At 39.6% G+C, this 16051-nt stretch overlaps 1 protein-coding gene across 11 annotated transcripts in view; it reads right to left on the bottom strand.

Annotated features, from left to right (window-relative positions):
- Positions 1-16051, bottom strand: part of Klf12 (Kruppel-like factor 12) — a 419711-nt gene that overhangs the window by 241081 nt on the left and 162579 nt on the right. For all 11 annotated transcript variants that reach the window (XM_011244971.3, XM_030247664.1, XM_006518625.4 and 8 more), the window contains one exon: positions 2510-2599. In XM_011244971.3, coding sequence (XP_011243273.1) covers positions 2510-2575 — 66 coding nt within the window. In that variant the 5' untranslated portion in view covers positions 2576-2599. The remainder of the gene's footprint in view (positions 1-2509; positions 2600-16051) is intronic.

Here is a 16051-nt window from a genome sequence, read left to right on the forward strand (position 1 = left end):
GCTGTTACAGACTGGACAAAGGTGACAACTCCAGACATCTTTATAGATTGCTACCACATAGCAGGGTCTCCTCCACGTTTATTCCTTGTAACCAGCACAGGTCACCATTTTCAAGACTCCATAACTTCATTTCCCATGAACATCCATTTAAATATCTCTAACATATTGACGTTTTATGACACGTTAACTTCAATCAGCTATCACATGGGAAAGGTGTTAGAAAAATCTTTAAAGCTCTAGCTCTCTTTCTCTAAAAATAAATCGGAGGTGCAGAACTCAGGCTATGCACCCCTTGTCCCATGATCTCTACTGAAAAGTGGTCTGACAGGAAAATCACTAAAATTTTAGATTTTATCTATTTGTAAGGAGAGTCAAAAAATTTAGAAAATGCAAATTATTATAGTCTCTGAAGAGTTGAAGTCATAATCATGTCATTAAACACTACAGGCAGTTTCTCTTAAAGCTTTCCAACAGAAGAAAAGAGGATTATATCAGTAGTAGAGCTAAGAAGTCCATATAAAGCGGAAATAAAAACAAAGACTTTATTTCCTTCCACCATGTACAAGTTAATTAGAGGACCAACATCTGCACCACTCATGGAAGACAAAGTTGATTTTAATGAATAGGAATTAATTAATAATTAGGAGCTCAGGAATGTTTCCTGTCCACATTTAAGGACAAACAGAACTTTCTACAAATCATGTGATGTACAATTCCTATCCACTATAAAACTCTGTGAATATTGGTCTTTATTTACTGAAAGCCCTGAGTCTTTCACACAAACCTTAGTATGAAACTGAAAAATGACCAAAACGTAGAAAGAATTTGCTACATATTGTTAGAGCCTATAAGGCTGGGAACAGTGACCTCTGGTTTTAACCCCCGGTCCACACCATAGCTTATGAGTTTCTGTCCTTTGTGCCCTTCTCTAACATGTACGGCTTCAATAGATTTATTGTTGTTCACGTTGAAGAAAGCACAATAAGATTAAAGGAAAGCTGGGAAATACAGACTGCCCTTTCCTCCTTTCTCCCTATCAGCGAGAAAAGGCCCCCTTCCCTATATTACCATGCAGAGAGAAACGAATTAAGTCTATAGAGCACTGAAGACATATACAAGTCCTTCCTGTTGTTAGGTTAAGTATTCAAAGTTAGAGCCAACTGTACGATTTGAAGGATGGGGAAGGTTAACCTGATGGGCCTGACCGGAAGCTACAGAGGAACACAGAACTTTCCCACAAAGCTTATCTCTGAAGGGCTAACACTGGTCCTGTGTGCTCCTCTCTTTGACGATACTCTCTACTCTCTGAGCACGGAGGGGTCCTTATTGCAGCACAGACCTCAAGGATTGTTAGTGATGAACAGTCTCTACACATTTGATTTCAGTGTTAGAAAAGCCAGTGCCACACATCCAGATGAAGTCCCCTCCTCAGGGGCCATTGGAGAGACCTGATTGGCGCGCAGGCTTGCAGTGAAAAGAGAGGATGATGAGATGCTACAAGGGGCTGCTTAGTGCAGAGGCATGTGGGACTTACTGAAAGAACCAAAGGGCTCCTACAGGTCCCTAACCTCAGCAGCCATGACCAAGATGATGGCACACTAAGATGCTAGGCCTAAGGGTGTTCCAGATGGACATGACCACACTGATTGTCAGCCAATATTTGTGAGGCGATATTAACATTTAAATTTTTTTACAAAGATTTCTTTACAAAATTACTAATGTTTAGTTTTGATTTCTTTTAGTAAGGCATACATTAGTATGGCATAAATGATGGATTTATTTATGTCCCCTGTCAACTTTCTGTGCTGCCTAAGAGGTAGCAGTGTCATAAGGTGTGTCGCCAGTGTGTACCCAGGGATATAGTGATTTCTCCTTTAAATGCCATGGTCAGATGCCCTAATTGTTTATACTGGCCTTATTGGTTTCCATTAGGGAAGCTTTGAATGTTATTAATAATAAAATTGCCAATTGTGGTTTCATATGAATTCTGTGTTCCTAGGTACCCTGTATCCATAAATTAATTTATGAATTTAGCTATGCTTTTGGGTACTTTTCACATTAACTGTCCCGATTTTCTCAACCATCTAGAATTGGAACAGTTTTAAATATCAGGGAGAAGCACTAGATACAATACAACCAAGAAATCCATTTAACCAACAGTTAGCACTCCCATGCCTATTCTCTGCCATTTCCTAACTTAGAATTTTACACTGAGGAGTTACACTCCCATCTTACATTCAATACTTTCTCTTTACTCTGGATTTGGTAGCTTTGCATGCAGCAATTTTCACTCAGCCACAAGGGTCTGTCTCCTCAGGTGCATCATGAAGTCCTAAGTTTCAGAACACCTCAAAGGGGATGCTGGTGTCTAAGGCTGCAAGTGGATGAGAGTCAACCACAGACAGGCTCAGGTGATTCCTTAGGCAGGGGACAAAAGAGACAGGGCAACTCTGCAAGTGAATGGGCCAGTCATGAGAGGGAGGGGGCCTCTGCGGAGGTCTCTGCTTACCCCTTGTTCAGATTCCACAAGCTCGGTTTTGACTCTGACTGCCGGCATTCCATCAAGCATTAGCATTCTGTTCTCAAGGGCGCTGAGATTCTGAGGATAGAAGAAAGAGTGAGATTCAGTTCCGAAGCAGCGCCAGAAGAGGCCATCCCTGGGAGTCTTCCTTCATTGCCAACCCTCAAGTGTTGCTGACCTAATTCTTCAAGAATGGAGCCTAATTAAATGAGGATATCAGCATGACCAATTATCCTCCTATGTGAACTTTCATTTGAAATAATGACTAGGAAGTTGACTAAATCAATGTGACTCTCTGACCCCTGGGTTGGAGGTCAGGCCATAATAAACTGCGGTGTGGAAGCATTACATTAATTTATATGGGGCTGGAAAATTTATCACACCTTCTCAATAGTGGGAGGAAATACACGGCAAGGTTCTTTCTCTTATCCTTAGTTCTGCCAGCTGTCTTGTGTACAGAGCCATAAATGAAAAGTCAGATTAGAGAAAAACCAGAAAACAAACAAACAAACAAAAACTTATATTGTCTAAGCCTGAATAATCTCAAGACAAAATAATATAATCCTAGATTTGTTGAAATTTTATACTATGCCAATTATGAGCAAATGAAAATTCCTACATATTAGCTCCCAAGAAACTATTTTAAAAGAACCAACGTGGGTTTTAATTTCAAAGGGAACAGGTAAGTGACATCAATAAGGAACAGGACGTTATTCTTACACATTTTTTGGCTCAGGTTATTGCCTCTAAAGAAAAGCTACATTGAACCTGTGGCTCAAAAGAGTTCATGAGCTGAGGAGAAGATGAAATCCAGTTTATGTTTCACCAATTCTCTCTGCTTTAGGTACTTTCTGGATCAGACATCTACACAGGCAATCAGAAAGACACACAAGCGGGACCCAAATTGACTTGTAAAACACATCCCAAATATGCCAACTTCAACTCGAGAAGCTGAATCAACTCATGGAGTTGACATGACTGATCCTGAGGTTTCAGGGAAGTCTCTGTGCTCAGTGGCCTTAGAGAGGTGACAGGACACTGAAGAGATCTTACTAAGTGGGTATGCATATGTGTGTGTTTGTGTCTGTGTGTGTGATAAAAGAATTATACATATACATGTATAAATTTGTATTATATACATACAAATATATATTCCCAAATGTGCATATAACTTGTTTCTTGTGGGTTAATCTTATCAACTTATTAAAAATACATCTCAACATTTGTTAATTGGTGAGTACACCAAATCTGTGTATATGCATATATATGTCTATGCATATATATTTGTATGTATAATGTATATGTATATGCTTATATATGTGTGTGTATATATATTATATATATTATATATATTATATATACTATATCTATATCTATCTATCTATCTATCTATCTATGCAGTTCCTAAATACTTGCCTACAGGGTGATAAAAGGTAGTATTATTTCCGGAGTTTGATGTTTTTCACTTTTCAGGCAGCTGGTTTTCGTGAAAAAGTTAAATAAGTACGCCATTCCAACAAATCACAGGGGAGATTTTATTACCAAATTCTACCAACAGGGCACACGCAGAACCAGTGAAGGGCTCCCTAATGAGAATATTCTAAGAAGTACAACTTCGAAAGCCTCTCCTGGCAAATAGTTTCTTTGAGAAAACCAACAAGAAGAAAATGGCAAGCTGCCCTAGCTCTCCTTAGTCACAAGGAACATTCAAAAAGATCACATCTCCTGGCTTACTAAGACTTCCTGTCAGGTTTTCCCGGAAGTACACAGCGTTGACCATATTTTGCCAGTATTTCACATTCTAACAGATGCAGGCAAAAGCAGGTACAATATTGCTAGATATCGCTGGTGTACCCAGTTAACGTCTTCCAAACTTAGAATCCTTTCTTCAAGGCGGGGGTGGGATGGGTGGGTATCCGTTACACATGAAGTTCTCAGATTAGAACTTGTAGCTTGTTGCCTCCAGTTTGCAGCATTACCAGCTACTCTGGGGGGGGGGATGTGTGGCTCTACAGCCCTCCACCACTCAGCTAGCTTCTTTCAGCAGCTCTGGGAATCTCCCCCCACAAAGCCTCCCAAGGTCGTTTCCTTAGTAGTCAGTGAAGGATGAGTTTCCTACCCTGGAGCAGCCTTACCCAGCTGAGAAGGGGAAAAGATACCTTATAAGGGAAGGCTGGGCCAAGCTGTACATTAGTGTGGGGGTGGGGGTGGGGAGGGGAAGGACTGGCTGGAAAGGAAGGCTTAATGAACTGTTAGAGTCTGATTAGAGGCTAATGTCCCTTTTAGTGTTCTGGACCAATTTACAGCTGGTGTACTCTAACCACTGTCTCCACTTGCTGTGATAAACTTAGCAGTTTAAAAACTGCAAGCTAGCCAGGGCTTTGAAGTGAAAATCTGAAATCCTAACTGGGTCTATTTAGCCAGGGTCCATAAGTTTGTGTGTGTGTGCACATATGTTTTAATAAAGTCCAATTTTCCTTGGGAATAACCCCATTTCTATGCTTTTTCAGAAACATGCCCAGCCACAACCATAACCAACAACATAGACAGCAATGTTCCCAGCTGGGAAACACAGCCCCCATAGCCGAGTTCTTTCGGTCAGTAAAATGATTGATAATTAGTGCAGACAACATTGCCACATTCACAAATGAATCATATTAATCTCTACCCCTAGGATTCTAACCCCACTTAAAAGACTTAAGGAGCACTGAGAGCCCCAACACTCTGAACCATCACCAGGAAGGCGCTGGGGGGAAGTGATACAGCATCCAGTAGTCAGACAGAGTGAAGACACTTCTAACGTACTGGTAGCTACATCTTAACAAACAAGTCCAGACACATAGGATGTCAGATGACTGCAGAATTTAAGTATACAGTGGGTTCTGACAGTTTGAAGTTGCTGTCAAACATATCTTGCTACGATCTCAATGAAAACATATTGGCTATGGAATCAATGGGTCCGGTGAACCCCAAGAGGTAAACACAATGATATCACCATCAATCTTGTCCTGGAGCTATTTGTATACTTATGTTGGATCAATATTTTGATGGTATATGTCCCTCAGATTTATAATTTATACTATATATATATATATGTATAAAACTATATACTTATATACAGCATGTATACCTTGTTTCTTATGAGTGGATTTTATCAAAAGTACCACAAAATTTATAATAATAATTACTTGATTATTATACAAATCCATGTAAAGTTAATGAGAATGTCGCTTTGGATATATCTACCTTCCAAGTAAGCCTTGTGCCACAGTACTCCCACAGATGGCAGTTTTCTTGGTCAAACGTCATAGGAGCACAGGGGTGACTGATTCAAGCACCGCAACATACTCAGAACTGATGTGCAGCAAGAAGGTCTGAACTGCAGTGACAGTGACTCGGGCATCCATGGAATGGACATGACCCCTAGGTCAGCTTCTACAAATTGTTCTACCCTACAGCGCAGGACTTTTCTTCTCCCTCCTCCAGACTGTGAGACAACTGGAATAGCGAAGGCCTGGAGAGTCATTGCCCAACTGTTTAATCTCTATATTTAATTGCTAACCAGAAAGTTCCTAATGGTGTTTGTTTTGTTCTCTGATGGTCCAGGATATAGTTGCTTAAATATAAGTATCTTCTTCATAATATATACGGCTATGGGTGAAGAGACCTCAGTTGTAGCTGTCTCATTTTGAAAGTGATGTCAGAGATGGACAAACAGTTCAGAATGCAGAATGCACTGCACTAAATGTTGCCATAACTTTATAGCAGATTCGTACAGGTTTCCCAGGCAAACACGCTCAATGCACAGAGTACCGCCCACACGGTGGGTGTGCTAACCAGCAGGAGAAGCAACAGAATCAGATTACAGGCAACTTGAGCTTCTACATAAAAGAATACCTCGGAGGAGGTGACCTCCCATTGTGTCATTTCTACCACACTACCAAACATTAAAAAATAAAGTGACAGCAGTATTTGCTTTGTCAACCCCACCATAGATGTGGTGATTAAACTACTAGGTAGATAACAATTCCAAAACCTGTGCAGAAACTCCAGCGAAACTACTAGGTCCTCCCTCTCATTCTGAGTAAAGTTCGCACACACGTACTGGGTTAGAATAGTGCATGTGCCTAAGTTACCATTTCAATTTCCTCATCCTTCTGTTAACAACTAAAATGCCCACCATTTGCGTATTTCCTATGGACCTTGCTAAGCGCCGGCATTATGATGCTCATTTAATGCCCACGCCAACACAGTGGGTACCTCTAGCTAAGGTTGGTTGACACTGGATAAGATTCACACATCCCATAAGCAAAGGATTGCCAGTTCCCGAGGCCTCACAACTAGTCAGTGGCATCTTAATGCAAACACAGTGCGTAACCCCAAGCTTTGCCTTTCTCAATGATACTCTACTTAAACACCCATTCACACTCCTTTGCCCCTTTATCTTCCTTAGCAATACATGCAACCTACTCACAAATGCAAAAAAAAGATGAGCAAATTATTGAAGTTCCAATGAAAGGAGTTTTGGAAGTCTCAGTCACCATTCCTCTTAAGGCTCAGCTGGCTCAGTCAAGTGAAAATCTTTTGGTAACTGGTCGCAGCTATATTTTAGTGAATAATAATGTTAAGCCAAATCAACATCCCGTTTCAAAGCTATTTCATATTTCTTCATGTTAAATTGAACATATTTTTATCTTACTGAGGTTATGTCTCTATCTGTAAATGTCTCCTACTTCATTTAGCCCGTCAGTCCCAGCCTGGTTTCAGCATCAAGGAATTCTGTATAATTTCATCTGCAGTTTTTTTTAAAATACATTCTTGGTAGCTTGCCCATTATTTCCATAATATGGAATGCGTTTGTACAATTGAGTAATATATTACTTATTTTATATGTGGGATATATGTTCATTGGAATTATATTTTACTTATAATTGCTTAGATTAAGAGTAAGTGTGTTTTTTACTGTCCTCCTATATCTTCACTGGTAACTCAGTTTGTATGGGATATACTAATACCCTACCTACCTGAAGGGACACAAAACAAACAATTTTAACTGAAACGTTTTCCTTTTAGCTTCTACCTCAACTTTCCATGTTTCATTGTTTTTCAATCTGGAGAAGGGTATCATATTAATGAACACACACACACACATACACACACACACACTCAGAGCCAAGGCTGGCCTAGAACGCAAGCCTCAAGCTTTAACCTCCCAAGTTATAAAAGTGTAAGTGTATGCCTAGATGCCTGGCTTATGATTACATTTCATTTACAGAACTATATTTCACAGAATATGTGCTTTCTATGAGAACACTTAATTTGAAGCCTATTGGTGACTTCTATGAACTATGAGAATTACTCTGAAAAACCTGTATTCAGAGTCAAAATCAAAATACTTCCACACGAATCTCATACAGAAGCGCGTGGAATGGTTACTTTCCTAAGGACTAACTCGACATGTTTGCTGTACTGCTACAGTGAGGATCAGTCTGCAGCCTGCTTTAGTGAAGCGCTCTATCTCCACAACATACAGTTTACACAATACTTAGAAGTGTTTCCTATAAGTAACAGTTGCTAAACCAGCTGTGAAAAACAGAAGCTCTTATTTGAGTTGCAAATGGATGCTTTTTAAAGGGCAGCTGATCCAACTTGAACTGCAATCCTAAATTTAATTGTCAAAGAAACTCAATAATGTCATAGACTGTGCAGCATTTTGCAGATCATATATGCAACAAAATGTTGGTCCCAAAGGTTGCAAGGTTACAGCCTTTACTAAGGACTTTAACCATCTTTGAGCAAGAATACATACTATAATGCTCACACATCACAAAACCATCTCACAACACATTACTCGGGATGCATACCCACCACAAGGACACACATGGCAGTACAGACAACAAGTGCAGGCCTTCCTCTCTTTACTTCATATGCAGAAGTTGGGTAAAATGGCATCTGAGCCTCCAAATTGCTCCACCCATTTCAGCCTTAATACAAATCTTACGAGGAAGACATTTCTGTCACACACATGATAAAGACCATAACTAGAGGGTCAGGTTGAGCAGATCTTGGCTTTAAGGTTGCAGTGAGGGCGTCACCCGGTTCTAATCACCTTGTTTCCTTTCTATCTTATTAATAAATCATAGAACACGTATAACAGATGAAATGGTGAGTCTGGTACTGGAGGGAAGGAATAAGAGAGACTAGGAAAATACATGGCCAGAGAAGTGCCAAGCCACCAGCAGCTGAAGTCTAGAAAAGAAAAGCAATGCTCTTGCACAGGTTTCAATATTCCAAGCAGATGTCTAGTGTGTGAGTCCAAGTGACAAGGTAGTAAGAAGCACTAACAAATGGCCTTGAAATTGGGTAAAGATGACAGAAAAGGATCTGGGCTCTAGAAAGTAGGTCAAAAGCAAGATTCATTCAAGGAACAGCACTGAGATGGCTAATGATCAAGGACTACTCCCAGGAGAGTCCAGATATACAAACCAGGAGGAGGTAAGAATCACAAAGCTACCCTTGTAATGGGGCTCCTGCTCCAAGCCTCCTTCGTAGAATGGATACCTATCCAAGAACCAGAACTGCGAATCACAAGTGTAGGCAAAGGGACCAGTGCAGTGGAGATAGCACATTCCTAGATGATTAGCGAGGACATTTGCAATACTACCAAAATATCAGGATAGTACTTCCTCATTAAAAGCAGTGGCATCTCTTGCTCACTGTGTACCTGGCACTGTTCCATCTGCACTATGCTCCCCACATCATTCCTGCACTCCTGTAAGCTCACTCAAAACATAACAAGTGTCAGCCACTAAATTATCTATTTAAGACATACCAGTATGTAAAACAGAGGGTGTTGTGTAGGGTTGTTCTAGTCTCTGAATCCCCAAATAACTGATTTTACTATATCCATTTTAGAAGATAAAATTATTTTGAATATTCAGAGAGGTTCTATGAACTCTCCCCAAACCCTAAAAATGATAGGCAGTCTAACATTGAAGCAATATCTGTATTATCATTGCTACAGAGTGAGACAAAGACACGCACACACAAACACAAACACACAAACACAAACACAGAGAGAGAGAGAGATGGACAGACAGACAGATAGACATCCTCTTGATGTGGCAATAAAATCATGCTCTGAAAGCCAACAATATTCTCCTCATGCACCTGTCCTTGATGCACATGGTCCTGAGCCAGGAGCTTCGAGGCGAACACAGGGATTTCATGTGCACACGGTGAAGGGGAAGGGAGATGGCAGAAATCTCATTTTGCAGCGTCCCCACCCTGCGCCACAGCAGGTGTCTTTCAGAACTTGTCTAGCCCATTCTCCATCACTCTGCTCTGGTTCCATGTTAAGAATGCTTCTGTCTCTCAGGCTGTGACTATTCTATGCCACCACAGCTTCTGTACCTGATCTCACAGTACTTTCAGAATCTAAGTCATAGGACAACATGGGTGTGTGTTCTGGGCTCTAACATATTTCCACACTAGGTTTTTTTTAAAAAAAAACAATCAAAGCCACACTAAGTTTTCACTAAATAACTATTAAACTAATGAAAGAAAAATAAAAATAAAAGCATAAGATCAACCAATTCTCCTATTCAATCAACCCTGCTAATGCCGCAACTCTTTAATATAGTTCTTCATGTTGTGGTGACCATCAACCATAAAATTGCTTCACTGCTACTTCCTAACTGCAATTTTGCTACTGCTGTGAATTATAATGTACATATCTGATCTTCAGGATATCTAATATGCATCTCCCAAAGGGGTCACAACCTACAGGTGGAGAACCACTGTCCTATCGATCCAAGGTGATAAATGCATTGCTTTTGGGTACAGAGAGCATAATAAAAATCTTGCAGCTACAAAATTCTCTGTATTTGTGAAGAACAAAAATAACTGAGTAACACCAAAAGACTAGCAAGGACGTAGACAGAAGGAAGCTTTGGTTGGAGATGAAACTGGATATTATCACAATATCAACCTGAATAATGACATTATCTTTTGAACGCTTTCATAAAGAATTCTGTCATATGTATATACTCTACTGTGCACATTCTTTTAAACATTTTCTTTTCCAATTATGTAGTTATGCATATTCCAATTATGTAGTTATGCATATGCATTATACGTGTGCATGTATGTATGCCCCTCTTTGTCTCCCTCTACCCTGTCTCTCTCACTTTACATATGTTTCAGATTCCTAGAGTCCATAAGAGGCCCCAAGCTCCCATGGAGCTAGAGTTACTGACTAGCATGGGGCTGAGCTCAGTCCTCTGGAAGGATGGGAAGGACTCTTAAATGCGGAACCACATCTTCTGTGCCAAATCTTAACTTTATACTACCTCATAGTCATCAATTAAAAAGTACAAATGGTACCTCAATATTAAAAGACAATAATACTCCATATAAGGAATATTTGTAGCCAACTTCAAAATACATCTGCTATTAATTTAGAACATTTCCCTCCACCCTTTATGCATATCCAAAGTTTTCCCATAAAGCAAGCTCAAAGATTCCAGAATGGGGCTATCAGTGTGCAAGTAAGTCCAAGCCTTGGGAGATGGAAGGGTCCTGTAAGGATCCAGGATTAGAAATGGCAACTAGGAGTTCTAGCCTTAGAAATGGTCAATGAGAATTCCTAAGTCAGCCTTAGATCAACGCAAAACAAATAAAAATACTCCAAAGGCAATAACTACATTTAAAGTAATTTAAATATTAGGTAATTTAAGTTAAATAAATAAATGAGGATGAGTTGGAATTGTTTGATAGAATAGCTTTTGCCCAAAGATACACAGTAAAGTGCATGTATGCAGTTATGCACTGTATTTGAATATTTAAATTTGAATCAAAATATTTTTTTTAAATCAAACTTTTAAATTAAATTACCTAATTCAACAAGTCAATTACACTCACAACACAGACCCATTCAGAGTAGACATCATTCTGGCTCCTATCTCAAATTTGCTATGCAACCGTTTTACACTTTGTGTTTCTTCACAACCAAGGCCAGCTTCTAACTTAAGATAAACCTACTTATATTTTAATGTTTTAGTCTGAAGCTGGGCGTGGTGGCACACGCCTTTAATCCCAGCACTCGGGGGGTGGGGGGGCAGAGGCAGGCAGATTTCTGAGTTCGAGGCCAGCCTGGTATATAAAGTGAGTTCCAGGACAGCCAGGGATATACAGAGAAACCCTGTCTCGAATAAAAAAAAAAGAGAGAGAGAGAAAGAAAGAAAGAAAGAAAGAAAGAAAGAAAGAAAGAAAGAAAGAAAGAAAGAAAGACCGTCTGTCAGCCAAAGCCCGTGAATGACTCCCCTGCATTTGTTCTGTGTGGCTCTCTGCATCACAAATTTGGAAATAATATGGCTAAAGATGCCTTGTAAATGGACTACAACTACTGATCATTGGAAATAGAACCTGCCAAAATGTGTTTAATATGCAAAATGCACACTGGATTTTGAATATTTTTATAAGAAAGAATTACAAATGCCTTTAATTTTAAACTAGTCACATGATAAATTTTTTTGATATATTATTAATAAGTGCAGTATTATTTAACTTTTTTGTTTACTAGGAAAAATAAACATGACTCATATGTGTTAAAAACTTTTAATTGCATAAATCCATTTTTATCCTGTGCCTTTAGGACAAAGCTGCTCTATCCAACAACTCTAGTGGGTCCCACATAGTTCTCATTATGACCATTATATTAGAAACATGCAATGGTTTTGAGAATTTGGAGGTGGAGAGGGGAGAGGGAAATGAAAAGTTCAGAGTGTCACAGAAGTAGAAGGATGTCACTGATCTTAAGGGACCAGGGATATCAGTGTCATTTTGTACAAGATTTTACCATGTTCCCACAATTTCTGAAGCAACACTTCAATGTTAGAGGATGAGAGAAGAAACAGGGAGGACCTGCTAACTGATATGCTCAAAAGTGGAGCTGACAGAATGTGGATTTAACATACGTTCTCAGTTTATTTTTGTTGTTGTTTACAAAAATGAGTTTCTATGTAATTAAAAGAAATGTGTGACCGTTTAAAATTTGAGGTATAAAAAGAGTCGAGAAGGCTGTTTTTGTTTTTTTTTTTTGTTTTTTTTTTTTTTTTTGGAAAGTAAGAACAAATGGTGAAGAGAGAAATCCATTTTCCCATCCTGGCTGACACTCAGAATGCGCAGAAGAGTCACTTGCATTCCTTAGCCAAGCGAATAGGCAATGCCACAAACTCTCCCTGACAGGGACACATGTTACTAGTAAGGAAGACAAGCCTAAAAGCCCTGCAGGGAATGCTCCAGGGGCTTCCAGACTGTGTTTGTGTTAGACTTACAACCCATACAATGAATCTGCTAGACTGCTTCAAGTAGGTTCTCGATAGTTGTTTGCACTTATCATAGCAGAGAGAGGTCTAATGATGTCTAATCTGGGCATGACATAAGCATTCCCTGTTCTAGAAGACTCTATAGAAACTTATACTAAATATTTACCATTGTAGCAGAAAAGAAAACAAAGACCAAACACATTTCCCTCTACTGCAGAGTAGCCCAGGGTGGCATTTAAAACATTTTGTTATTATGGAAAAATCATTTTTTGCCACTCTTCTCTGAGGAAATATATATTGATACATTATATATTTGTATGTGATTGACAGCTGTCAGATTGCTTTTAAATGAGAGTTTCTGGCAATGATTACATTTAGAGGTTTTGCGTTTATGTAGTACTTTGACTCCCTTGAACCTCTGATCGCTAAGCCACATCCTCAGATTATATACTAATATCAAAGATTCTAAATAAGAAAATTCATGAAGAGTTACTGAAGGAAAAAGAATAGGTTCCCACCAGTGGTCATTTTTGGAAGAACTAAAAATATCTTCTGAGACTTCCTATTTCCTGACCAGCATGCATGAAGCTTCAAGTTCACCACTGTTCCTAACAAAACAAAGAGGAATTCAACTGGAAAGTCAACTCTTGTCTTAGAGTCACCAGAACAGCAAGGTCATAAGGCAATGCCTGTCCTTGATGTAGAAGGATGGGGGAACCACGGTCCTCTCGCTCTCCTAGCAGGACAGGAAGACTATTGACCAATCGACAGACATTACACAGTTAAAGGATCCATAGAGACTGAGACAAAAGGGATTCCCCAATTTGCATATTGAGATTGATGTTTTATAAGTTAGGTGTTCACGTTTAATAAAAGGAATGTTTGTTACTAATATTTAAGGACAAAAAAATCAGAATAGACACCTTATTCAAGAAGATGCATATGGCAAGTGGGACTGGGGAAAAAATGTTTACCAACTTCCTTTGTTAGAGAAGTGACAATGTAAGATAAACTTGTGAGACTGGCCAACATCTAAAGCCATCATACCGACACACACCACATCATGCAAACAAGCAGCCAAGGCGCTGTGGTGTGTCAGAGCTGGGAATGAATATACTCAGGAAGATAAGTTTGCTGCTTCCTAAAAAAGCTAAAGAAGATGGTCACCAGATTATACTGTCACACACTTAGTAATTGCCTGAAAAACATTTCTAGTATGCTATCCAGAATTGCCAAAATTAGAACTGGAAAGCAACCAAGACTGCCTTCCATCTAGAAATGGACAAAGCTACACTTCCAGGCAAAAGAAAGAATAGTATTCGACATTACAAGTCGTTTGGTGAGATGGCCCAATGGGTAATGGCGATTGTCTCTAAGCCTAACAATTTGAGTTCCATCCCCAAAGCCCAATGGTGGAAGGAAAGAACTGACTCCAGTAAGTTGTCTTCTGCTGGCGGCACCACACACCATATTCACATAGAACACACACATATCACACCATAAAAAACATACACAAATGAATAAATAAAATGACTTTAATATCTCAAGCCCTCAAAGGACACTCCCACCACTGTCATGGAGTGAGAGGGCTGTTCTGAAAAGGCTGCACACTGAGGGCTGTTGACTGTAGAGTTCGTTGCAAGAAGCAAACCATGGCAATGGTAAGACCATCACTGTCACCAGGAGTTAAGTAGTAAAGGACACAGGACTGCAGGGCAGTTATGTGTCAAAACTCATAAATCCTTTGGACTGTACATGAAGAATGACATGTGACACAAACTACAGACTCGGCATACTGATATGCCAATCCAGGGTCATCAGCTCTAACAAATGCCACCCACGTGGAATTACATCATTGAGGAGGATTGTAGCCATGAGAGGCAAATGGGTGTATGGGATATTGCAACTCTCTGCTTTGCTGTGAATCTCAGTCTCTGAAAACAAAGCTTATTAATTTACAAACACCTTCTCTTAAAAATTAATTTGAAATTACATTTAAGAGAACTTAAAAGAAAATATCTATATAGTGACCCACCAAAGCACAGTTTTATAACTGGATAGAAATCTCAGTATTACAATTCATACTTCACTCAAACAGAAATAAAAGTGAGAGTACAATTTTCTAAAAATAAGTCCTACTGCCACGTCTGTAAAATTAATCCAAAGTAGTAGACACAGTCACAGAGCCCCAAGTTAACCTCCCTTACACTATTTTACACCATAGAAATGTTTTATGTTTTATATTTATCTATACCAGAAAACCAAATGAAATTTTATTACTCCACACTAAGTTTAAACCTTCTGTTAAAACCAATATGAAGGGCTGGTTAATAATTTGAGTATTTGTGCATATAACTTTGTGTGTGTGCATGATATGCGTATATGTGCATGTTCATGTTCACAGTGGATACGTGTGTCCCATGGGTGGATGTGGAAGCCAGAGGAAAACCTCACATCTTTGTCTTGGCTTCCACTTTGGTTGAGACAGAATCTCCTTTTGGAAGCTGCATGTGCCAGGCAAGCTGACCTTGGGACTGACTCAGATTCTTCTTGTCTATGCCATCTCCCTCCTCTGTCTCTGAAATAACAATTATCATTATCGTTCTTAGCTTTGGGGATCTAAACTCATCCCCCTGTTTGTTCAGCAAGTACTTAACCAATCACTCATCTCCCCAGATCAGGTCATAAATGATCTTTTAAACTAACAAGTGATGGGGAAAATAATTTATTGCTTGGTGATGCCCAGGGATCTAAACATGTAGCCAAACTAGCTTTGAACTTACATCTGGCAGCCTCACACACATAGGCTGTCACCATGTTTGGCTCCATTTTTCCCCAAATGGACCAAAAAAGGAAAGGAAAAGGAAGGGAAGAGAAGGGAGGAGAGGGGAAGGGGAAGGGGAAGGGGAAGGAGAAGGGGAAGGGGAAGGGGAAGGGGAAGGGGAAGGGGAAGGGAAGAAGTGGAAGGGGAAGGGAAGAAGTGGAAGGGGAAAGGGAGAGAGACAGAGAGAGCAAGAGCGAGAGCGAGAGAGAGAGAGAGAGAGAGAGAGAGAGAAAGAGAGAGAAAGAGAGAGAGAGAGAAAGGAAGGAAAAATAAAATGAAAGGAAAGGACAGGGAGTGAGGAAAAAAGAAAGAAAGGAAGGAAGGAATAGAAAATGAAAGGAATGAAAAAGAAAAGAAAAAAGAAAAAGAAAACAAAAT

Source organism: Mus musculus, chromosome 14, assembly GCF_000001635.26.
Source record: "Mus musculus strain C57BL/6J chromosome 14, GRCm38.p6 C57BL/6J".
Lineage (NCBI taxonomy): Eukaryota > Metazoa > Chordata > Mammalia > Rodentia > Muridae > Mus > Mus musculus.